The sequence below is a fragment of the Hippocampus zosterae genome, chromosome 2 (genome assembly GCF_025434085.1).
Source record: "Hippocampus zosterae strain Florida chromosome 2, ASM2543408v3, whole genome shotgun sequence".
Classification (NCBI taxonomy): Eukaryota; Metazoa; Chordata; class Actinopteri; order Syngnathiformes; family Syngnathidae; genus Hippocampus; species Hippocampus zosterae.
Genome location: NC_067452.1, coordinates 3,410,749 through 3,432,750, shown reverse-complemented (window position 1 = coordinate 3,432,750; position 22,002 = coordinate 3,410,749). Strand labels below are relative to the sequence as shown.

Below are 22,002 nucleotides of genomic sequence, written 5' to 3'. Positions count from 1 at the left end.
AATCTGTGAGATGTTCCCAGCAGACCCTCACATCACGTTTGTGTCTGTGGTGTAGTGTTGCATTCGATATGGTGCTCAATTTGCTCTTTCCTTCGAAGAACTTTTGTCTGAAAAAAAAAAAGAAACTTTACTTGATACACCTACTCTTGTTCTTCTCAAACATGTTTAGTGTGTTCTTTACATAAAGAAATAAAGAAAGCTAGATTATTTTTTGTTTTACAAGTTTAATTCCAAATGACATGCAAAAGCAAAAGGTGAACGTGGTTAGGAGAGCAAAACATGAAACAAAAGTAAATACATGAAAGTTTAACGTGACGCACATGCTCACATCATGTGATCCTGCCCAATTCTAGCTAAAAGTAGTGTCGAGATGTAGTCTTTCGAATACGGCAATGACATCACGATATCAAGAACATGAAGTATGTACGAGGTATCTGAATTGCAATGATATGTTGCATTGATATATCCGCTAATATCATTTCAGTGTACAGGTGAAAGTGATTGTAGTGTAAATGCAAGTTCACACACACATTGGAGCACCCTGTAGATATCAAATACAAAACAGACAATAAATATCCTAATAGATATAATTTAATTTGTCAAGCGCCACCCACCACCATTTGCACCCATGGAATGTGAAGCTAAGAATGCATAAACACGTGTGTTTGTGCTAATCAATAGGGCAGCCGTGTGTCCCCACTTTGCCACGAACGGACAGAGCTTTGTTGAATGGAGAGGGGCGACCATTGATGGTCACATGACGGATGCAGCCGTGGAAGGCGGGCAGGCCTGGTGTTGCCGTACCGCCATCTGGTGGACAGGATGAGGAGAGAATTTTATTATGAACACTGAAGACGATCTTGAAGGGTTTAAGCTTGGAGGAAAAGATTTGTTTCCATGTTGACCATATTGATAACATGTTTGATTGATTAACAGGGGACACTGTACAGCACTAACCAGGAACTCCTCCGAGGTAAACCACTTCTCTGGCCACTGCTGAACGGCCATGTTTGGGTCCGGCGCCATGTTGACTGTCTGCATCTACATGGAGCTGCAGGACGTTCTTCTTCTTCACCACTAGAGACCAAAAGAGTGGCATGAGCCATCCAAGGGAGTGTGGTGATTGGATGGTATTTTGGTCTCATCACTCACCTGCGATGGTGCGCCAGCGTCCGTTGCAGAGTGCCTCTTCCGGTGCCAATGACAAGAAGACATCACCTTTGCCGCTGTTCATAGACAGCATCACCTAAACACAGAACACCAAAGGCAATGTTCCCATTACAGGTTCTTGAATGGCCTGGCCCGCTCTTCCTGGCCTCCATTGGTTCTTCATTAGAGCAAGAACCAATCAATTGGTGCGTGATCAACTGAACTGTGCGAGCCACCATTGCACACTCGCAGTGTTTCATGTGTCCTGGACACAGGTTTTTCACCGATTAAAAATAATAATTGCAGTTGCATTATATGGCGACATCACAAATTACAGCTCTTCAAATGCACACAGATGAAAAATCAATTTCCAGATTTCAACCACCACCAAGACAAAAATACAGTGCATACAGTACACGTGATGCATTTTACATTAACATTCAACCATATTTAAAATTTCATATGCACCAGTGGAGAGAATAGTGATCCTTGGGATAAACATTTTTTTGAGCAGTGTGCCCCTTGCGGGTGCATTCAAATGAATGAGAGTGACCTCTCATTCACTTGAAAGAAGAGCTTGCACTGAGTCACTTAAGTGCGCTCGCTTAAAACCAAGAAATGGGTGTGTGAAGTTGAGTTCCTTGCTGTATTGCCTACATCTCTCGGTCAATGACAGTGACGTCACAGCCCACCTTGGCCTACATTCTAGAACCAGGTTCTCAAGAATTAATCCATGGCAACCACACAGTCTTCAAAAAGTGTAATGGAAAAGCGACCGTAGGGTGTAACCTGGCTGTTTTGGGGTGGAGGCGGTACAATGCAAAAATGGCTCTTGTGCGTGTTGTCATGACACAGGGATGAGATCTAAGATATAATGAATGCCCCGTCTGCTGTGTCACCTCTCCTCTGCGCAGCGTCAATATCAGATGCTGGCCAGATATCGTCCCAGCCTGTAACAACAGCCCAGAGTCTGACACCGGACGCACTTCCAATCTGACCTCCAGGTCTCCACCCAGGACTAGCAGTTCACCTACAGGAAATACAGGAGTCTCACATCATCGTTATCACACGATAATGCAAGAAACAGCAGCGACAAAACAGCTGCTCACCTACGACTACATGTCCTCCCTCTCCTGTGAAGAAGGCACCGGGCTGCACAGGCTTCTGGAAGCAAGGGACCACACCTTGGCTGTAGGCGGGGCTTCCCGCGGGGCTCTCGTTCAGCGTCAGGTCACGGACGCAGCCGGTAAAGCCAGAGTGGGCATCAGACATTGGAGATTGCTGTGGCACTCCTCCCACAAATAACGGAGCACTGATACGCGTGCGGTCTCCTGCAGGAAGCTTCTTGGACTGAGCGCTGATCCCATCCACGATCATACTGACTTTATCCGTGTCACGCTTAATGAACACCTGAGGACAGAGCCGAGTCGCCATCTTAGCTTTCATTCGACCACGTCAGCGCTTGTACTCACCGTGTGCCATTGATGGTCGTCCGTCTTGGTGCGGCTGCGCAGGCCAACCTTCCTCTTCCTTCCTAGAGACAGCACCAAATGACCCTCCGACACGGCAAGCGACAGGACGCCGCCAGACGTGTAGAGGATCAAACCTTCCGATGAGTTGATCTTTACGGCAAGTGAGATGTGAGGCCTGCGCAGAGAGCACCTCTTATTGACATGTCAAAAGATTTGAATAGCAGCATTTGAATTACAGTTCGGAGTCAGGCTTTCTATTTTAAACGAAAACAAAATAAATGACAAAATTATGCTGACAGCCTGCACTGACTCATGTAGTTCATTTGCAAAACTCTACTAAAAACAAAACGGAGAAGATCGGTAGAATGCTAACATGCCAACAGGCAGTGGACTAACAAAGCAAGATGGTAATCTAAGAACAAAAAGTGCAAACAAAGGCAGACCCAAAGAGCATTTCACATCTTACACTGTGGAGAAATGATGTGAACATGCTAAGTATGCTTATGTATGCTGAGTAAAGTAAGCAAACCCAAAATGTCATATTTTATTTGTGAGGAGGTAGGAGGAGGTGTGATTAATGATAACAAATTAAAGCCTGTCTTTTGTAATGAAATCTAAGTTAAACAAGACTGTATAAACATTTACATCTTTTATTTTTCTGTTTCTAGAGGGTACATTAACTGACAATTTTCCATCATGGACCGATTTTTTTTAAGTGTTGACGGGAAATTTTAAGGCCATCCGTCATTTTAACAGGTTGAAAATTGGGCCATATACCACAGTAGCAATACGTCCTTAAGAATCAAGCGCGACACTTTAAGAGAGAGAGAGGCAGAAAGACAAAGCACAAGAACAATGACGGGTGGACAATAGACAGAGACAGGAAGGAGTTCTTTGAATTGTCATTGCAAGAGTTTAGTACAGTACGTTTTGTGATGAGGTGACTTCAGTTTTTTTTTTTTGCGAACCACAGTCTCTCGTGGCCAAAACTATTCACAGCCTCGAAACGCCTCAGCCCACTAAACATATATTTATTTATTTTTAAAGTCAGCGAGAGAGAAGCCCGGCCTGACCCGAAGCAATGATTGACATTTTAGGTCTGACCTGACTCAGCGCACTAAAAAAAAAAAAAAAAAAGTCAGCGAGACAGAAGCCCGACCCGACCCATTTCGGGTCGGGCTCGGGCTGAAGATCTTACCTTTATACCAATCACATCCACTGAAACCAATTAGTGGCCGATCGATCCAAGCACCACTTACTTTCGACAGCTTCAACTCATGTAGATTTCACGCTATCCACAGCAAGTCAAAACCGGATCTGTTTTCGACAAACGCAGCAGAAGACCCCTAAAAGCCTTTACTCAACATAAACAAAAGCTCGATTCTGTACATATTTCAGGTTGCTGATCATCAGAATCTTCCGCTTGAAGCTTTTGAACAACGTTCATTGGGAACGGATTGGGTTCCATCTTAAGGAAACATGGTATTCCCTTCCACTCCTATGCAGATGACTGCCAGATCTATGTCCCACTGAGCAAGAAAGACGCCTTCTCATTAAGGCCACTCCTATCCTGTCTGGAAGAAATCAAAACCTGGATGGCACAATATTTCTTGAAATTCAACGAAAAGAAGACAGAGGTGATATTGTTTGGTCCCAGTGGCCCTTGTACATTCCATCCTGTAGACTTGGGCCCCCTGTCTCCTTATCTGAAATCAACGGTCTCAAACTTGGGCCTTAAACTGGACAGTGATTTCAAACTCGATCGGCAAATTGGTGCCGTTGTTAAATCAAGCTTCTTTCACCTTACTGCTGTCACACTTGGAGAAGGCTGGGAACACTGTGAGAATCATGTTCTTTGATTTCTCCAGTGCCTTCAACACCATCCAGCCCAATTTGCTGGGAGGCAAACTGCAGAACGCCGGAGTGGACCACCATCTCACAGCATGGATCATAGACTACCTCACAAATCGGCCGCAGTACGTGAGATTGCAGAGCTGTGAGCCGGACCGGCTTCTCTGCAGCACTGGAGCGCCGTAGGGGACTGTTCTGGCTCCATTCCTGTTCATCCTCTACACCTCGGACTTCAGACACGTCACTCCAAACTGCCACCTTCAGAAGTTCTCCGATGACTCTGCGATTGCTGGCCTCATTACAGAAGGGGACGATCGGGAGTACAGGGGACTGACAAAGGACTTTGTGGACTGGTGCCAGCAGAATCTCCTCCAGATCAACCCTAGGAAAACTAAGGAGTTGGTTGTGGATTTCTGCAGGAAAAAGTCCTCACCAGCACCGATGAACATCCAGGGTATGGACATAGAGAGGGTGACCTTCTACAAGTACCTTGGTGTTCTTCTGAACGACAAACTGGACTGGTCTACAAACACGGACACCCTGATTAGGAAAGGACAGAGCCGACTCTTCCCACTCAGGAAACTGAGGTCTTTTGGGGTTCAGAGGTCACTCCTTAAGACGTTCTATAACTCGGTGGTGGCCTCGGCCATCCATTATGGTATGTCTGCTGGTCAGGCAGCATCTCAGCCCGGGACCGAAAGAGACTGGAGCGACTGGTCAGGAAGGCCAGTTCTGTCCTGGGTTGCTCCCTTGACACTCTGGAGGAGGTGGGCAACAGAAGGATGCTAACTAAGCTAAGCCCGCCCTGACAGCACACACACCCGCGCTGCAAGAAGGAGAGATACCGACGCTCATTCCTACCGACTGCTGTCAGGCTGATGAATAAAAAATAACAATCATAATAATAATAATAATTAAATGATGTGAAGGAAAATTGTAAATAGTACTGCGATTTATCCATTTTGTGTTCATATTGCATTTAATTGAAAGATGTTTGTTGTTTTTTTCTCTTTCTTCTTTCTACATACATTCTTGCTGCTGGAGGCTGTAAATTTCCCCAGTGTGGGACGAATAAAGGATATCTTATCTTATCTTATCTTAGACAGCTGGCCAAAATAAAACCTCTCCTCTCACATGAACACTTTGAGACAGTAATTCATGCCTTTGTCACATCCCGGCTGGATTACTGCAATGCCTTGTACTTTGGAGTCAGCCAGTCCTCCATTAAGCGCCTTCAGCTGGTCCAGAATGCCGCTGCTCGCCTCTTGACTGGTACACGTAAGAGGGAGCACATATACCTCCCACTGCACATTAGGCAGGCCTCCTCGCTGCCCATCTTTAAAGTCCTCCTCAAAACTCACTTGTATTCTTTGGCGTTCGACTCAGCATGATTTGTCCTTGATTTTACTGCTTGGTGCTTTCCACCGCCTTTATTACCGATTCGTCTTACTGTTTATTGTGTATATTAAATCGCTCCATGTACAGCACTTTGTATGCAGCGATGGCTGTTCGAAAGTGCTCTATAAATACTGTTGACTTGACTTGACTTGAACGTGAAGTTGGTCATGTATGAGTCAGGTTTTTATCACTCGCTGGAGCAAAATCACTGAATTAAACGTTTGCTGATGCTGGGTTCCAAGTGCGGCCCTCCAGGTAGACTTTACTGGCTTTGCTCTAATACCGTATTAGCCCAAATATAAGATGGCCCTGATTATAAGACGACCCCCTCTTTTTCAAGACTCAAGTTTGAAAAAATACTTTTTGAACACCAAATTAATTTTTATAAAGAAAATAATTACAGTACATCTGAAACCAATGATTTTAACAATATATTTGGGAGAAAAAGAATGTTATTTTGCCTCATTCAAATTTAAGTGCAATCACATTCGTAAATGAATGGCTTCTGGTTTTTGAAATATAAATTACATCATAACTTCTCCTCAGCTGACGGTTAATCTGGCTGATCTTTGACCCACTTTTCTCCAGATTGTCGCTACATTTCTCCATTTTCTGTTATCTCTTCTATCATTTTCTTCTCTTTTCCTTTTGACAGCTATTTTTTATTTTTCTTCTTCGTGCTACCGCTATTTTTATTTTTATTCTTCGCGGCAGGGGTTCACACTTTGGCCTCGGGAGTCAAGTTCAGCATTCACTTCACTGACATCTGGCGCCATCTAGCACCATGAATGGGTGTAATGTCTAGACCCCGAATATAAGGCCACTTTTTCAATCTTTTTCATTATTAATTCGTGTAATGTCTAGACCCCGAATATAAGGCCACTTTTTCAATCTTTTTCAATGCACAAAAAAATACAGTCTTATTTTCGGGGTCAATACGATACTGGCTCAAGGAGTTCCAAATTACAAATTCTCATCGGCGGTGCAAGTGGCACGCCTTACACTGTGCGGTTTAAGAACACATCCTGTTTTCAGAAAGTTGCCATGGAATGCATCATTGCACCTCAAGCTTCTCAAATTGCCATTGAACTGAGGTTGGGGTCACAAATACTCCTTGGCAGGCAGCAATTTCGCAACATTGCTGTAATGGTTAAGTGCATGATATGCTTCCAAAAACTATAAAGTCTAAGATGTCAAACACGTTTTCATGTCTGTCCCAAAGGTAACTGAAGCAAAAAAAAAGAGGGTAGGAATTAGGGACCTTTGGGATACCTTGTCCATAGACATAAAGTATGTATTTTACTGCATACAGGAAATGAATCATGAATATAAAAATTACAGACAAATACAAAATGACAAGTACATACATGAAACGATTATGTATACAATAAACTCAGAACTATTTTTCCATCTGCACAGTGGTAACACTCACTTGATGCTCAGGGAAGCAGGAACTGAGTCGAAGCGTTGGTAGCTTAGCGTTGACCCACTAAATTGCACGGCTCCCAATTCCTGCTCCAGCAACACGTCCTGGCACGACTCTCTGATGTTGCGACTACGTGACCCTGACAGCTTCTTGTTTTTTCCCTGAAACGTGTACACATACTATGCTGTGGGTGTGTATGCATATGCAGCAGTGTTTCCTAACCAAGACTCTCGTTTTATATTTATCTTTTTATTACATCTTATCGATAAAATAGCAAAGTAGGAACGTGGAAAAAAAAATTGGGACCAGGACCTGGCATGTGTGCGTGCATACCTTGGGCTTGCTGTTGTGTTTGGGTGGCACGGACACAATCTGCTGAGGCTTTGAGGCGGCAGGACAGTTGAGAGGAACATTGACATTTTCTCTGACCTTCAGCAGATTCACCACCATCTGAGGACTGGTATCCCTGATGACAAACACATTAGACAGCTTTTGTGATTCTTGCTCAACGTCAAACATCCTTGCCTTGCCATTACTATTCTTTTCATACTGCAGTTCGAGCGATACGGTCTTCGACACTGTAGCCCATGAATCAATTGTGTCGGCAATGTCGCATATCCAAAAAGGTGTCAGATGTCAAAAAGATGCATCTTATGGATAAGCAATAACAAGACAATACAACAACAATACTGTACCTCGCGATTTTAATTTTGACCCAGTTGCATTGATACTTTATTGTTAGCCATAATGATACATTAGAATATTTATATTTAGAACAACTGTGTCAACAGTACTGTAAATGCTAATCATACGATGCAGCACAAGATTGCCATTTGTTCAATTTGAGGAATTATGGACTGGTAAAATCTGGTAAATTGCCCACCTGTCAAGAAGACATTTAACCGTCCAGACCATAGGGAAGGAAAAAAAGAAAAGAGGAGGAACAAAAATGGTACAAAGAAAGATGTAAAGTAAAGATGCAATGAACCTCAATTGTCTGGCATTTAGCACAGCGCACAGGCATACAGTTCAATAGAAAACTTGCTTCTGAGCAAATTATCCTACAAATGACATCCTGCACGGTGAGCTAATCAGCGGTTTTATTTATTTTTTTAGCGCTGGGCCCCAAAATGTGTCTTCAATAATATGTATAAATAACAACATACTCAATATAGTGTCTACATTATAATCTGTGGGGTGTATGCTTTCCCTGCTATTATGTCATCATTAAGATGCCTTTGCCTTGTCACAATTTTATGTCAGGTTTTTAACCTGAGCTGGATGTTCTGTTAGTCAAAATTGTGTCGTAGAACGTTAATTGCTTTATCCTTTGCATCATATATTGATATTATTATTCTTAGCCTTATTATTATTGGTATTCGTCATGGTAGTGTAAATGCTGCAGTTTCCTGATTCTTTGCAACTGTGGGTCCCTACAATGCCATTCTTGTACATAGTTTGCCAAAACGTCACTCTTACCTCCTGATGAAGACATTGCTGATGCATCCTGTCAGGTTGCGTAGGCCCTGATCGGGCATGCCCCCCAAGAAGGTGCGCCCCTCCAAGCTGGCCAAACCACGGCTCCTGGTGTCCAGCCAGAGCCCCTCCTTGGACTTCTCCAGCACGTCATTCATATAAACACGCACACTGAGGAGGGCATTGGTAGACGTTAGCGCACGTAGGTGAAGGTGAACTCCGTCTATGTCGAATAGCTCTATACCCGTTGATGTTGTTGTAGATGGCCACGTAATGGATGTTGTTGTCGTTGTACGTCTTCTGTGTCTTCACCTCGGTGTTGCCTGCTCTCACCACCACGTGACCTTCATTCAGGAACACCTGGCAAATGCCGTCCTGCCCAAGCACAATAAAATGGGCGTGCGTGTACATGTACACACACACAGACAAACAGTCAGTTTAGCAAGTTCATCAAATCATGCACCAACAAACAGGAAGCGCACGTCACCTTATCGTGATGGAAGAACACGAGTCCATCCTTGTACTCTGTCCTAAAGCTGAAGCTGGCATAGAAGTTGCTCCTGAGCCCAGGAACGTTGCTCAGTGCCAAGTCCAGGTAGCTCTGACCCGAGAAGTGAGCCTCACGAGCCACCTGCATGCAACATTCTTCTTCACTGATGTTGTTCTTGACATGTGATTGTGCATGTCCACTCAGTTAGCCTCAGTGTTTAAGTGTTTAACAAATGGCCTCCCTCACAATTCTCATCATACCACCAAAAGAGACGTTCAAAAGATTGACTCGTTCATGAATGTCACAACACTCATAATATCACTTGATATCACTCATAAGATCCCATTTGCATGTTGACATCAAAATTAATTTCATTGCTAAGTAAATCAAGATGGTGGAATACAGTTCATGCTCTTGGAACCAGGTCACCCTAGGCCACAATTTGCTGATTGATTTTGTGGTTGTGTCATCAAACATACAGCCACATGTGTTAGTAGACACCTAGGTGGAGAGAGAGAGACGGAACTGTCAACTCATCACCACCTGGTGGTGTGTTGGGTCCAAAAGTGGGGGAAGATGCCGGTCCGACCTGGCAGACCCAAACGTATTATAAGGGTCTTCTGGGAATGTCTAGCAGAGTGCTCTGTCAGGAGGAGTGTAAACTCCCAAAATTTCCCCCCACATCCTGGGGGAGGAGGAAGACATTGAATCAGAGTCGACCATGTTCTGCGCCTCCATTGTCAAGACGGCTGAGTCAGGTGGTCATTTCTTGTCATGGCGACAATCACCAAACTCATTGGTGGACACCAACGGTAAAGTATGTCATCAAGCAAAAAAGGAGTATTATTGAGGATTTTTTGTACTGTGGGACTCCGAAGTAAGGTGATGGATATCAACTGGCTAAGGGGACCAAAGCTTCAGCTTTGGCTGAGGCAAAAACTCATGCATGGAAAGGGATCGGTGAGAATATGGAAAAAAGCTTCCAGACAGCTTTGAGATAATTCTGGTCGACCATTCGGCGTCTCAGTAAGAGGAAGCGGTATGCCATTAACACTGTGTGTAGCGGAGATTGTGACTCGGTGGAGAGAAGAGCTCCTCAATTGTACCTTCCTTGACAAAACAGAGTGAAGGACTATGAGGTGAGCACTCCTGATTGAAGTCCGCGAAGTGTTTAAAAAAACAACCTCCTGGATGGTAAAGGCCATGAGAGTGGATGAGATCCGCACGGAATTCCTACAGGATCTGGATGGTGTGGGGCTGTCCTGATTGACACATCCATACAACATTGTGTGAACATCAGGGATCGTGCCTCCGGATTGGCAGACAAAGGTGGTCGTCCTGCGGAGGGTGTGTTCCAACTGCACAAGAGGGCATCAGACTACTGAGCCTCCTTGGTAAGGTCTATTCAGAATGAATATTTTGGTTTTCAACCTGGCTGTGGAACATTGGACCAGCTCTACCCCCCTCGGCATCTTCCTTGAGGGTGCCGGTAGTAAGTCGAATTTGTTTCCAGTGAGAGTTGCACTCTGCCAAGGCTGCCCTTGGTCATTCTGTTCATAACATTCATGGACAGAATTTCTAGATGCAGCCAAAGCATTTAAAGATTTCGATGTGGTGGCTTAAGTATTGCCTTTCTGCTTTTTGCAGATGATATGCGACTTTTGGCTTCATCAAGCCAACTCTCAATGGAGCGAGCAGTTAGCAGCAGAGTATGAAGCGGTGGCGATCAAAATCTGCACCTGTAAATCTTAGACCTGGTTCGCAGGTTGGGGATGATATTCTGGCTCAAGTGGAGGAGTTTAAGGGATAAATGTTGGTGGAGATCGACAGGTGGATCATTACTCGCATCACCAGTGATGCGAACATATGTCGTGTTGAAAAAGAGGCTGAGGTGAAATGCAACCCCCTTCATTTACCAGTCAATCTAATTTCCTTCCCTCACCTATGGTCACGAACTATGGCCCGTGACTGAAAGAATAAGATCCCGGATACAAGCAGAAGAATTAATTTGACTCCATATGGTATCCAGGCTCCCCCACAGAGATTCAGGAGGGACTCTCGAGCCGCTGCTCCTCTGCAGGTGGTTCAGGAATTTGGTTTGGATGCCTCCTAGGTGCCTTCCTGGTGAGGTATTCCGGGAAGCATGTCACACCGAGAGAGGTCGCGGGGATGACCCAGGACATGCTGGAGAGAGTATGAATCCCGAATGGCCTGGTCATGCCTCGGGATTCCAAAGAGTTGAACAAAGTGGCTGGGGCGAAGGAAGTCTGAGCTTCCTTGTTTAAGCTCCTGGCCCCACGATCTGACCTTGGATAAATGGAAGAAAATTAATGGATGGATGTCTCTTTCGTGTGCCCACATGTGCGTCGCATGTGGCAAGACCGGGGTAACGGCACTCAAGTGTGACTTGGGGATTTTTCTATTGTTTAGCCACAACTAAGCTAAGTTGGCCAATATGTTTCCTGAACTAGTTCCAGTCCTGTAATGGCTGTTTGTCTATGTGACCTGTGGCTAACAGGTGATCAGTCCACATGGTACCCTGCCTCTTGCCGAAAGCCAGCTCGGACAGACTTCACCTCAGCCGTCATGCTAATTAGGGTACACATGAAATGAAATAAATACATGTTGATGTAGGTTTTTGGTGTTCCTACCAGCAAGTCGCCGTCACATCCAAAACTGACTCCAGAGCTTTTCATCCTCTTCAGGTCGATGTGGGAATTTTGGGCCTTGACGTTTCGGAAACATCCCTTTAGAGAGCCCTGCTCGGGAAACAAGGGCCGCAACCTACACCACCGCCATAACAACACACACACACACACACACACACACACACACACACACACACACACACACACAAACACACACACGCACACTCACACGCACACGCACACGCGCACGCACACACAAACTTTAAACCACATGTCATGTGAAAAGCAACATGACAACGTTTTTCTGTGTATCTCTGTGTGATTGCTACTGTGTGTTTTGAGGATAGATCTTTTTCCACGGTAACCCACCTCTTGTGGTCTGCTAACTAAAAACGAGGTCCTCAATTTTAAATTAAACCAAGGAAGTATTCTAGACTTGCTTATGCATTGTGGGCTCCCCCCATTTGCATAGAATCAATGCACACTTTGATCCTTCCAAATGCAAAATGCAGTGTTTATATGGACACATACTGTAGGCCACAACGAGACTGGCCATTTCAAACACGGCGGGCTGGCCATTTCAAATGCGCTTTTAGTTGGAGGTCCTTTGTTAAGCTAAGCCGCCACAGGTATTTTGAACATAACACGACAACACTTTACCGGTACGTTGCAGTAAGCACACTGCACTGCAGTGATCATCAGCTTTTACCTTGTTAGCCAATTTCCGGGAAGTCGATAACTGCTCACAAGATAGCTCCGTGGTTGTCCCACATAAAGTTTTTTTGAGTTTGGTACGTGTTGGTTTTAGCGTGGTCACTTTAGAAGGTGACTCAAACAGAATGGTTGGTGACTGTTTTGGATTATATTTGCTGGAGGATTTATTCTTTCACTTTGAATCACCTTTACAAACTCTGTCAAACTCATCCGGACTCCTTACCATATGAGGAGCTAGCAGCCTAACACCACGCCTGCAACTTGTATGTAAAAACTTATTCCCGCCATTAATCACCCACAGCTATACTATTTAAGTGCCATACTACCTATATCATCTGCTAAATTTGACATCGAGAATCAAAAGACAATAGAAAGGTTTAAAAAAAATTGTTGACAGATATCATCGTACCAAAATTACAAATGTGTTCATGTGCACTGGGTGTATTTGCACGTGCGTATGAGACCGGGGCACTGGAACTACTGTTTTTTGCGTTTCACTTGTAACAAACACTGGTCATGAAGAAAAGGTTTGAAAAACTTTAGGAAGCAATCAAACCAATTTCCCTCGAAATGAAATTATCTATCTTTCGAAACTAAACCTTGCACACACATCAGGCCTGGGGGAAAAAAAGTTAATATTCTGGGGTTCTTGTCCTGTGTGTCAGCACGCCAACGTGACAGTACCCCAACGTGGCCAGGGCACTTTATAGCTATCTAGCTAGCGCTATGATGTTCATATTCTCTACTTATGGTTAAACAAGCTGGTTCGCCGCCCTCCGGGCGGCTCATCAGCTAGTTCCTGCGGAAGGCTGGTAAGGTGGTGGTTCGCCGCCCTCCGGGCGGCTCATCAGCTAGTTCCTGCGGAAGGCTGGTAAGGTGGGCCTTTGGCCCACAAAAGTGTTGTTGCTTGGTTCAACTTTTTGTTCATCTTCATTGCTTATCGCGAAAATAAAGAGATGTTTAGCTCTACTAAATAACTAACAATTTCATTGCAATGCTTGTGGGTAGACAACATTTTTTCGCTAAGATGCCCGCGCGATCGTAGTGAGCCACTGCCTGAGCGGCGCAGTGGCGGCGCGTTGAAGTAGGTACGTTTTGAAAAGGGACAGACGGAAGGACAGACCGCGTGCGGGACGACGCGCAATATATATATAGATTTGGTTTAGGGTGGCTTTTGTGTGTGTGTGAGAGTGTGTGTGTGTGAGAGTGAGTGAGTGAGTGAGTGAGTGAGTGAGAGTGAGAGAGAGAGAGAGAGAGAGAGAGAGAGAGAGAGAGAGAGAGAGAGAGAGAGAGAGAGAGAGAGAGAGAGAGAAAGAGAGAGAGAGAGAGAGAGAGAGAGAGAGAGAGAGAGAGAGAGAGAGAGAGAGTGTTTTTGACCTGTCTGGCATATTGTGTTCGGGGACTCCTCCCAGAAAGTATGTGCGTCCAAAGGCTGGGATGTTCTCAGAGAAAACGTGCGTGAAGAGCTGGATGCGGTTGCTCCTCACCACCACTCGGTACGGAGGAGATCGTAGGATTATTATCTCCAGCTAAACAGGTCAACAATGAATTAATCAACTTTAGTTGAAGCAAGGATACTGCACAGAACCCTCAAGCTTCCTGGCCTCTGGTAGAAGACCCGAGCTGAATGAGGGACAGACACCACCCGAGGGGTGAGACGAAGATTTTTTTTTTTATATATATTTTCTTTTCCCCGGAATTTTCAGAAAAGTCATCTCTGGGTAAACTGCACAATTATCACTGCAATGGTCTGTCAAAATATGTTCTAACGGCCCATGGTACAAAAAAAAGATTGGGCACTGGACTGCCCCCAGAAAAGTGTGCCAAATTTGCCACTCACACACCTGACACCGCAAGTCAAGAGGTGGCCCAATGAATTTCTCAATTAGACCATGCGACTCCATCCATCCGTTTGTCCTGAAGAGGGTTACGGGGTATGGTGGAGCCTGTCCAAGCTAAATTTGGACGAAAGGTGAACTGCACCCCAAACAGGTCGGCTGTCAGTCGCAGGGCACAGCCATGCAAGTCAACTGTATAAAATATGAATTTTATATATTTGTATAAAACAGCACATTATTTTGTTTTAATAAGCTGCCATTGTGCAGCCCTGGTATTAAGATATCCTTTATTTGTCCCGCAACGGGGAAATTCTAATAGTATATTATTATAATTAGGAAATAAAAAGTGGGAAAAAAATCTATTCAATATTCAGTTACATGAAAAAGACATCTATATGTAAATTAATAATAAACCTTGCCCAGATGTGCCGAAAGTCTTCCACGAGGTCGGTGAATGAGTACCAAAGAAATACTGTAAAAGTATATGTACCACATTGGGACTGGCGTCGCTGACCCTCAGGAGCGGGGATGTGGGATCCTTGGGCTGAAACTCCTCCATCTCACCGCTTAACTGGAAGAAAGCCTTCAAGTGGCCTCGGACCACGGCCAGACACAGGAACTGGTCCTGATGGAGAAAATGCAGGCGTTCAGCACGTCGTCATGGCATTGAAAGTCATCTGATGGACTCATACTTTGTTTTGAAGCAGCAACAAAATCCCTTCGTGGGAGATCAGCTTGACTTCCTGCTCGAAGCGCTGCATGCGCGCCAACTCATCGCTGAAGGAGATTTCGGCAAAGCCGGTGCCGTCAAAATAAGCGGCGTCGTTCACCCAGGCCTGTGTTAGCGTTGGCTTGGACCTTTATACGGCATTATCAACAAGCACGCATCAACACCCGGGCATAGGTAGTCAGAGAAATGGACGGGTGCAGGCCCTTACCTGCCGCATGGCTTCTCTTGCGTGGTGTTCAGCTGGAAGCTTTCCTCAAAGTTATACAAGCTGAGCACTTCCTCATTGAGCGTGTCCAACTCCATGCAGCCTCTAAAGCTGGGCAGAGCTAGCGGGGGAGGGGGCTGCGAGGGGAGCACAAACACTGTGAAGGAATCTCAGTCATCACAACGAAAGAGTTAATCATGGCCTCATATGGGAGTCATATAAAAAAGTTATTGTTCGTTCCTCCTGGTTGCTGGTGTAAAAATTATTCATGGCGTGCGTCCCCTGGCTGTGTGCCCTTCGAGCAATATAATGACAAAAGTAGGTGACATTTAAATTAATTTAATCTTCGTGTTCGTCATGGCTGCTGGAATAAAAGGTAATCTAGCTTTCCACCACAAGGCTGTGTCCTAGCTTCCCTTATAGTTACTGTCTATAATTACTGTCATGCTTCTGTTTAGGTCACGTTTGGCTTTGTTCCCTCCTGTGCCTGTTTTTGTTGCCACCTGTTCTCGTCATCAGTGTCCCTTGTTTAACTAATCAGCTCCCTCAACCCTTCGTGTCTTGTCCAAGTGTGTCTCATTGTCTCGTCACTTTGCTTGCATTTACCTGTAGTTCCATGAGTTCTGTCACTCTTTGTTATGAGGATGTGAGTGTCTGTGTGCTCCTGTCATGTTTTGTTTTCTGTCGCAGGTTTTTGGCTACTTTGGTTACTGTGGTTTTCTGGACTTTGAGTATTTGAGTGAGTTTTTTTCCCCAGTGTACTCCTGTTTGTAATTTTTTGTTAAATACATCTCTGTCAGCCAACCCTGCCTCTCCCTGCTTTTTGAGGTCCTCCAACTACCACCTCGCAAAACAATTACAAAGCATTGTTAATATTATGTACCGTGCCGTGAAAAAGCATTTGCCGTCTTCTCAAATTCTTTTGGCATAGTTTAACATCATCATACAAGTGTATCAGAAAAAGAGCGCGAGAAGACAAAAAAACAGTTTTTACATGGTGATTTGATTTACAAATGGGGAAGTCCTGTCAAAAATGTTCGCCAATAATATGCTCCATGCGGCCCCACTAGTGTAGCACGGTACTCTGATTCATACTGCGTTTGTGGAATATAAATTAAGCGGCAAAGTCCGACCCATTTTTACTCATCTCAGGGAGCGGCCATTTTGCCATTTGCTGTCGACTCAAAGGACATCACATTTGCTCAGGTAACGATCAAGCATGGCTCAGCTTGCAAACGACACATGATCAAACTCAGAAAACAGGTGAGCCGTGACTACAGGATTAAATATTTCAGTAGGCAATTTAAGCAAAAAAAAAATGAAGAGGGCAAATATTTTCTCACAGCACTCTATGTATTTATTTTTTGAAAACACTGTTCTCGTCTATTGTTTGCGCAATGACAAGCATTTTTCTTTTCCTTTTTTTTAAGGTGGTGGATATGTCTACCTTAAAAGTATTGGGGTACCCCCCCACATAGAAGACGGTGTCACTGGTCAAAAGATTGAGAAGCCCTTGATCTCCTCCCGCCTCCACGTAGGCTTTGGTGACCCTCTGCTCGCCTTCCGAGGCCTCCGAAGACATGGACATTTGACCATACTGCAGGATCCTTCAACACAAAAACACAGCGTAAGAAACAATTCAAAGTCACACAGGTTACATGCGGCCATATCCTACCTCTCCAGGACCACACTGTTAAAATTGCCATTGGACTGGACCTCCTCAGACATCAACACATCTGCCGTTTCACCTCCGATGTTGAAGTACCAGCGCGGCCTCTTCCCCTCCAGCACCATTCCCAGGAAGTCCTTCGAGGACTAAAAAGACGAGCGGTCAACACCATTGACTCTTTTCATGTGCACCAGAGCCAACATTTATCGGTCATGCGGAACAAAAGCACCATGCAGATAGAATGCCAACCCTCAAAGTGGACAGTCCTTACAAAGAGCTCACAAAAATGGTGGACCAGTTCCATTTTCACAGAACCAGAGGGTCAGGTTGTAACAAAGCAACATGGATCCCACTATCCGATTATTACAGTTGATGAAATCAGTTTAATTTAATGTCTCAAGCTATCATAAGACAGCTGAAATTGTGGAATTTGAATTAAGCAGCGAAATGCACCCATTCATTCATATCAGGGGGCAAACATTTTGCCACTAGCTGACGACTCAAAAGTTATATAAATTGGCATGGGTGGACTTATTAGCCAAATAAGACCCTCTCTAGCTCTGCTGCCGTGGAGAGGATGTTCTCCACAGCGGGTGACATGCTGACTTCCAAAAGCTGGTATTCCTATGTCCCTGTCGGGTTATACCAGCTTCAAGGGGCAGTTTTGGGAGGAGAACTAGTTTAGATATTTTGGGTATGTAAAGTGGTCTCAAAATGAATAAGATAGTGTTGTGTTACCCTTGTAAATAGTTTTTTTAGTGACCATCCTAAAATAGTGGTGACAAACTGTAATTTAGCGGAGCCGATTAAAATAACGATGATGGATTGACAATTACAGTTTGGTTCGGCTTGAAGTAATGATGAATTGACGATGACAGATGGGTTGGCAAATGACAGACCAGCAAAAATTTCTGAAGCTACCACCTCTGCCGATTTCAAAAGTAGTCATTCATTAATGTGTGTACATGTAATAATGTGATGAGACGATGATCACTGTCATTACAGTCATCTGAGGGTAGCTGGAAACAAAGTGGCCCGTGACAAACAAGAGTCTGACACCCCTGCATAAACAACGTGTCGTTTGACAGTGCATTCAAGTGGGAGTGGCATTAAACAGCGTGAACCCACTTTTTTCACTAAATTGTTCACAATTTGTCAAATTCCTGCTCACTATAAAGTGAGTTGAATTGAGTTTCCTTCCACCACACTGCACTTGTATCTCAAGTTAGCACTTGAAAGAAAAAGCCAAACAATTTTGAAGTTGGCTCAATCCTCTCTCAAGGCAACACGATACATTTTTTTAATCGGTACATTAAATTGGTATTTTTTGTTGAGTTTTTATAACAATACATATTGTGACCTTTTTTTAATGTTGCACTGAACAAATATCCCACATTTAAAAAAAAAAAAACTACCGGTAACTTAAAGGAATGCAAAACTACGTAAGTGATTAAAAACAAAACAACGGGAAAATCCACTCAAATGTAATTAAAACTAAGTGGATTAGAAAAACAAAAGTCAAAATTAAATGAAAACAAATTCAATGAAAAATCCCAAACTAATATGACCTCGGAACATTCCATACAGAACAACATTGACACCGAAGAAAGACAGGAAAAAGGTTTTGACTAACAGCGTGAAGGGGGCTAAAGTGTCTCCGGGCATAATATAAAATCAGAGCACAGGTGTGTTGTCATGGAGACGCTTACATCTTTGTTGCCGAGGTAGAAGACAAACTGCTTGGCGCCGTCGTCTTGTCGGCGTGAGCGCGCTGCTTCGGGCAATGTGATGTAGAACTTGAGGGAGGTATAGGACGCTAGGTCTGCCAGGTTGGGTGGGGTGCGCACCTGAATGCCAGATGCGCCATTGAACTTGACAGGAACGCTCACCTGAATGCGGGAAGAAGAGGACACAGAAGACAGTTTCGTTCATGTTCAATAGCATTCGCCCTCATTTGGGTAGCTGGTAAGCTGCGTGAGAAAAATGGTTGCAAATCTTGATGTGGCAGTTAAGACTGAGACAGACATAGTATAGTGACGGAGGATGACAAAGGCAAGTTTTTAGCAGCTTCTGTATGTGTGTCGGTCCATGCCCAACTGGATTTTGAGCTCATCTTTTACCCTTAAAAAATATATATCAACATTTTTGACTACAAGAGCTCTGTGTAACAACTGTGTACAACTTTCTGCATGCCAACTTGAAATCCATTTTTATTGTTTACTTAGAGATGGTGATGATGATTCATCGAGTAATCGGAGCAATATTCATTCATTCATTTTCTGAACCGCTTTATCCTCACTAGGGTCGCTGGAGCCTATCCCAGCTGTCTTCTGGCAGTAGGCGGGGGACACCCTGAACCAGTTGCCAGCCAATCACAGGGCACACAGAGACGAACAACCATTCGCGCTCACACTCACACCTAAGGACAATTTGGAGTGTTCAATTAGCCTGCCATGCATGTTTTTGGAATGTGGGAGGAAACCAGAGTACCCGGAGAAAACCCACGCAGGCCCGGGGAGAACATGCAAACTCCACACAGGGAGGCCGGAGCTGGAATTGAATCTGGTACCTCTGCACTGTGAAGTCGACGTGCTATACAACTGGACTACCGGGTTGCCTTAATCGGAGCAATAATCAACGGATGAATCAAATGTTAAAAATAACTGACAGTTGTAGCCCTACTCTCAAAAGATCCTTGTTTCTTCTCTTTCTTGGATTAGACACGTTGCTAGCTTGGCTCCCACTGTGGCACCTGTTGACTAGGCTGACTATTCAGCAGCAAGCTCTATTTTCCATTTTTGCTACCTCACCTTTTAGCTAGCTGTCTTGGTGTCTTCTTTCAGGTTAAAATTCATTTTATTCAACGTTCAACTTATTCCCCTATTTTTCTCTCATTTCCCTTCCAATCACATGCTCATATTCTTTATGTCTTGCTCAAATTGGCTTTCTTAAAGGGGTTCTCATCCCCAGATCAACTTTTTTTCCCCTGAACTGGTGTCTATTCATGCTGTCCGCATGTCCTGGTCATTAATTGGACGTTTTAGTGCATGTTTATTGAAATATTGAATTTGGGGCAAAAACTTTGTGTGACGCCATCATCAGGTCAAACACTGCACTGCAAGTGAATTTGGCATTCTGTCCTCAGGATTGGACGAATAAGGAATCCTGATGTCATTTCCGGAAATTTGACGTAGTACCGTGAGGTATGCAAGCGGCTCAATTTTGTACATATTTAAAAAAAAAAAAATATTTTATATATTTTCCGGTTAGTGATTTATTAGCACAGCATTTGGTTACTTTATTTAGCATAGCGTGTCATAGGATTTAAATTATTTAGGTCATAGTTTATTCTTAGGGAGTATTGCCATCGCAATTGGCTTCCACGAACACCCGTTTTCAAATATTAGTGAGGGGTGGAACAAGAGTCTGGAAGTGAGGTGAGAACCCGTTTACCGTATTTTCTGGACTATAAATCACTGTTTTTTTGTAGTTTGGCTGGGGATACTCTGGAGCGATTTATGGGTGAAATTATTAAACCACAAGAGGCAACTCTAGACCTGTGTTGATAAAAACACGATGAGTCTGATGTAAGTGACATAGAAGTGGGAGGGCTGCATCTTCTCCCTCCTGAGTTGGTGGAGTTGCTTTAAAGTGACACAGAGGATGAAGATTCCGTTGGATTTAGTGATTTGGAGTGACATTGATGGTTTGGTGAACTTGTTAGCATGTTCTTTATGCTATAGTTATCTGAATAACTCTAAATATGTTATTTGAACATACCAGGGACGTTCTCAGTTCGTTGTTTATGCGTCATGTAATAGCATATTGTACACTTATTCAGCGTGTTGTTTTCGACATATATACACTGTATATATATTTTTAAATTGCCTTTCAAGATGATGTGTCTGTTCTTTGGGTTGGATTTTATCACATAAATTTCCCCCCCAAAATGCGACTTATACTCCAGTGCGACTTGTGTATGTTTTTTTGTTCTTTATTGTGCATTTTATGGCTGGTGCGACTTATACTCAGGAGTGACTTATAGTCCGGAAAATACAGTAATCTAAATGTCAAGGAGCTTGCTACTTATGCTGCCACCATGTCGAAGTCTGTCTGGAAGTCACCACTTTTCTTATTTTAAATGAAGATGACAAAAGTCTGTCTGGAAGTCACCACTTTTCTTATTTTAAATGAAGATGACAAAAGTCTTGTAAGTGGTCTAAGCCCTTTCAATTGTTCTGGCGGTGCACGTACCTTGCTAGCAGCGTTCCGAGCTTGCTGGATAAGCTGTCGGATGCGGTTGATGCTCATTGAGATGTTTGGTGACTGCACAGAGCGGTTGTGTAGCTTGTCCAGCTTGTTCAGAAGGAGCGGGATAGTGTCGCCCAGCATGCTCACTGCAGCACGTCAGTGAGCCACATGCAGGAAACACAATGCAGTTTAGCACGGAACACACATACTGATTTTGAGCAGATTCCATTTTTAAACGTGAGCCAGCCCACACAGCTTTTATAGATTATTAGCAAGCCCAAACACAATTTAGATATTTGCAGCTCTTAATGTTTACTGCATCGTGAGTCTTTTTTCTATTTCAGCTTGTCCGGCTGCATTTGAATGCACCTTGCGTCTCGCTAAACGGTCAATGTTTGATGTCATGCTCCTGTCATCACCCTAAGCGTTTGACCTACAACGGTTGAGTGCATTGCAAAGAGTAAGTATTTAATTACAAGCATCTCCCTGTGACATGGAACAAGTGATCTAAGTGATCAGCCCGTAACACACGCATTAAATTCGTTCCCTCGTTTTAAGCTAGCAATCGCTTAATACAAGTTAATAGTTTGAGACCCAAGCAACCATGATACATATATTGTGTTTTACAACAGTATCACCTGTACAACTGAAAATAGACCAACGCACACTCTCCATTGTTAATGCG

General features: G+C 44.0%; 1 protein-coding gene across 5 annotated transcripts in view; it reads right to left on the bottom strand.

Annotated features, from left to right (window-relative positions):
• Window positions 1-204: 204 nt before the first annotated feature.
• lama5 (laminin, alpha 5) overlaps window positions 205-22,002 on the bottom strand; it is a 190,183-nt gene continuing 168,385 nt past the window's right edge. For 4 of the 5 annotated variants that reach the window (XM_052058657.1, XM_052058659.1, XM_052058660.1 and 1 more), the window contains exons 59-78: window positions 21,321-21,463; window positions 18,776-18,955; window positions 17,073-17,212; window positions 16,845-17,004; window positions 15,401-15,534; window positions 15,155-15,320; window positions 14,953-15,087; window positions 14,002-14,153; window positions 11,914-12,046; window positions 9,260-9,403; window positions 9,017-9,147; window positions 8,776-8,943; window positions 7,630-7,762; window positions 7,303-7,457; window positions 2,622-2,796; window positions 2,259-2,559; window positions 2,049-2,179; window positions 1,153-1,246; window positions 958-1,077; window positions 205-810 (exon numbers count right to left, since the gene is read on the bottom strand). In XM_052058657.1, the coding sequence (XP_051914617.1) occupies window positions 671-810; window positions 958-1,077; window positions 1,153-1,246; window positions 2,049-2,179; window positions 2,259-2,559; window positions 2,622-2,796; window positions 7,303-7,457; window positions 7,630-7,762; window positions 8,776-8,943; window positions 9,017-9,147; window positions 9,260-9,403; window positions 11,914-12,046; window positions 14,002-14,153; window positions 14,953-15,087; window positions 15,155-15,320; window positions 15,401-15,534; window positions 16,845-17,004; window positions 17,073-17,212; window positions 18,776-18,955; window positions 21,321-21,463 (3,035 nt within the window). In that variant the 3' untranslated portion in view covers window positions 205-670. Of the gene's footprint in view, window positions 814-957; window positions 1,078-1,152; window positions 1,247-2,048; window positions 2,180-2,258; window positions 2,560-2,621; window positions 2,797-7,302; window positions 7,458-7,629; window positions 7,763-8,775; window positions 8,944-9,016; window positions 9,148-9,259; window positions 9,404-11,913; window positions 12,047-14,001; window positions 14,154-14,952; window positions 15,088-15,154; window positions 15,321-15,400; window positions 15,535-16,844; window positions 17,005-17,072; window positions 17,213-18,775; window positions 18,956-21,320; window positions 21,464-22,002 lie in introns of all 5 variants that reach the window. The other variant, XM_052058658.1, reaches the window with a different exon arrangement.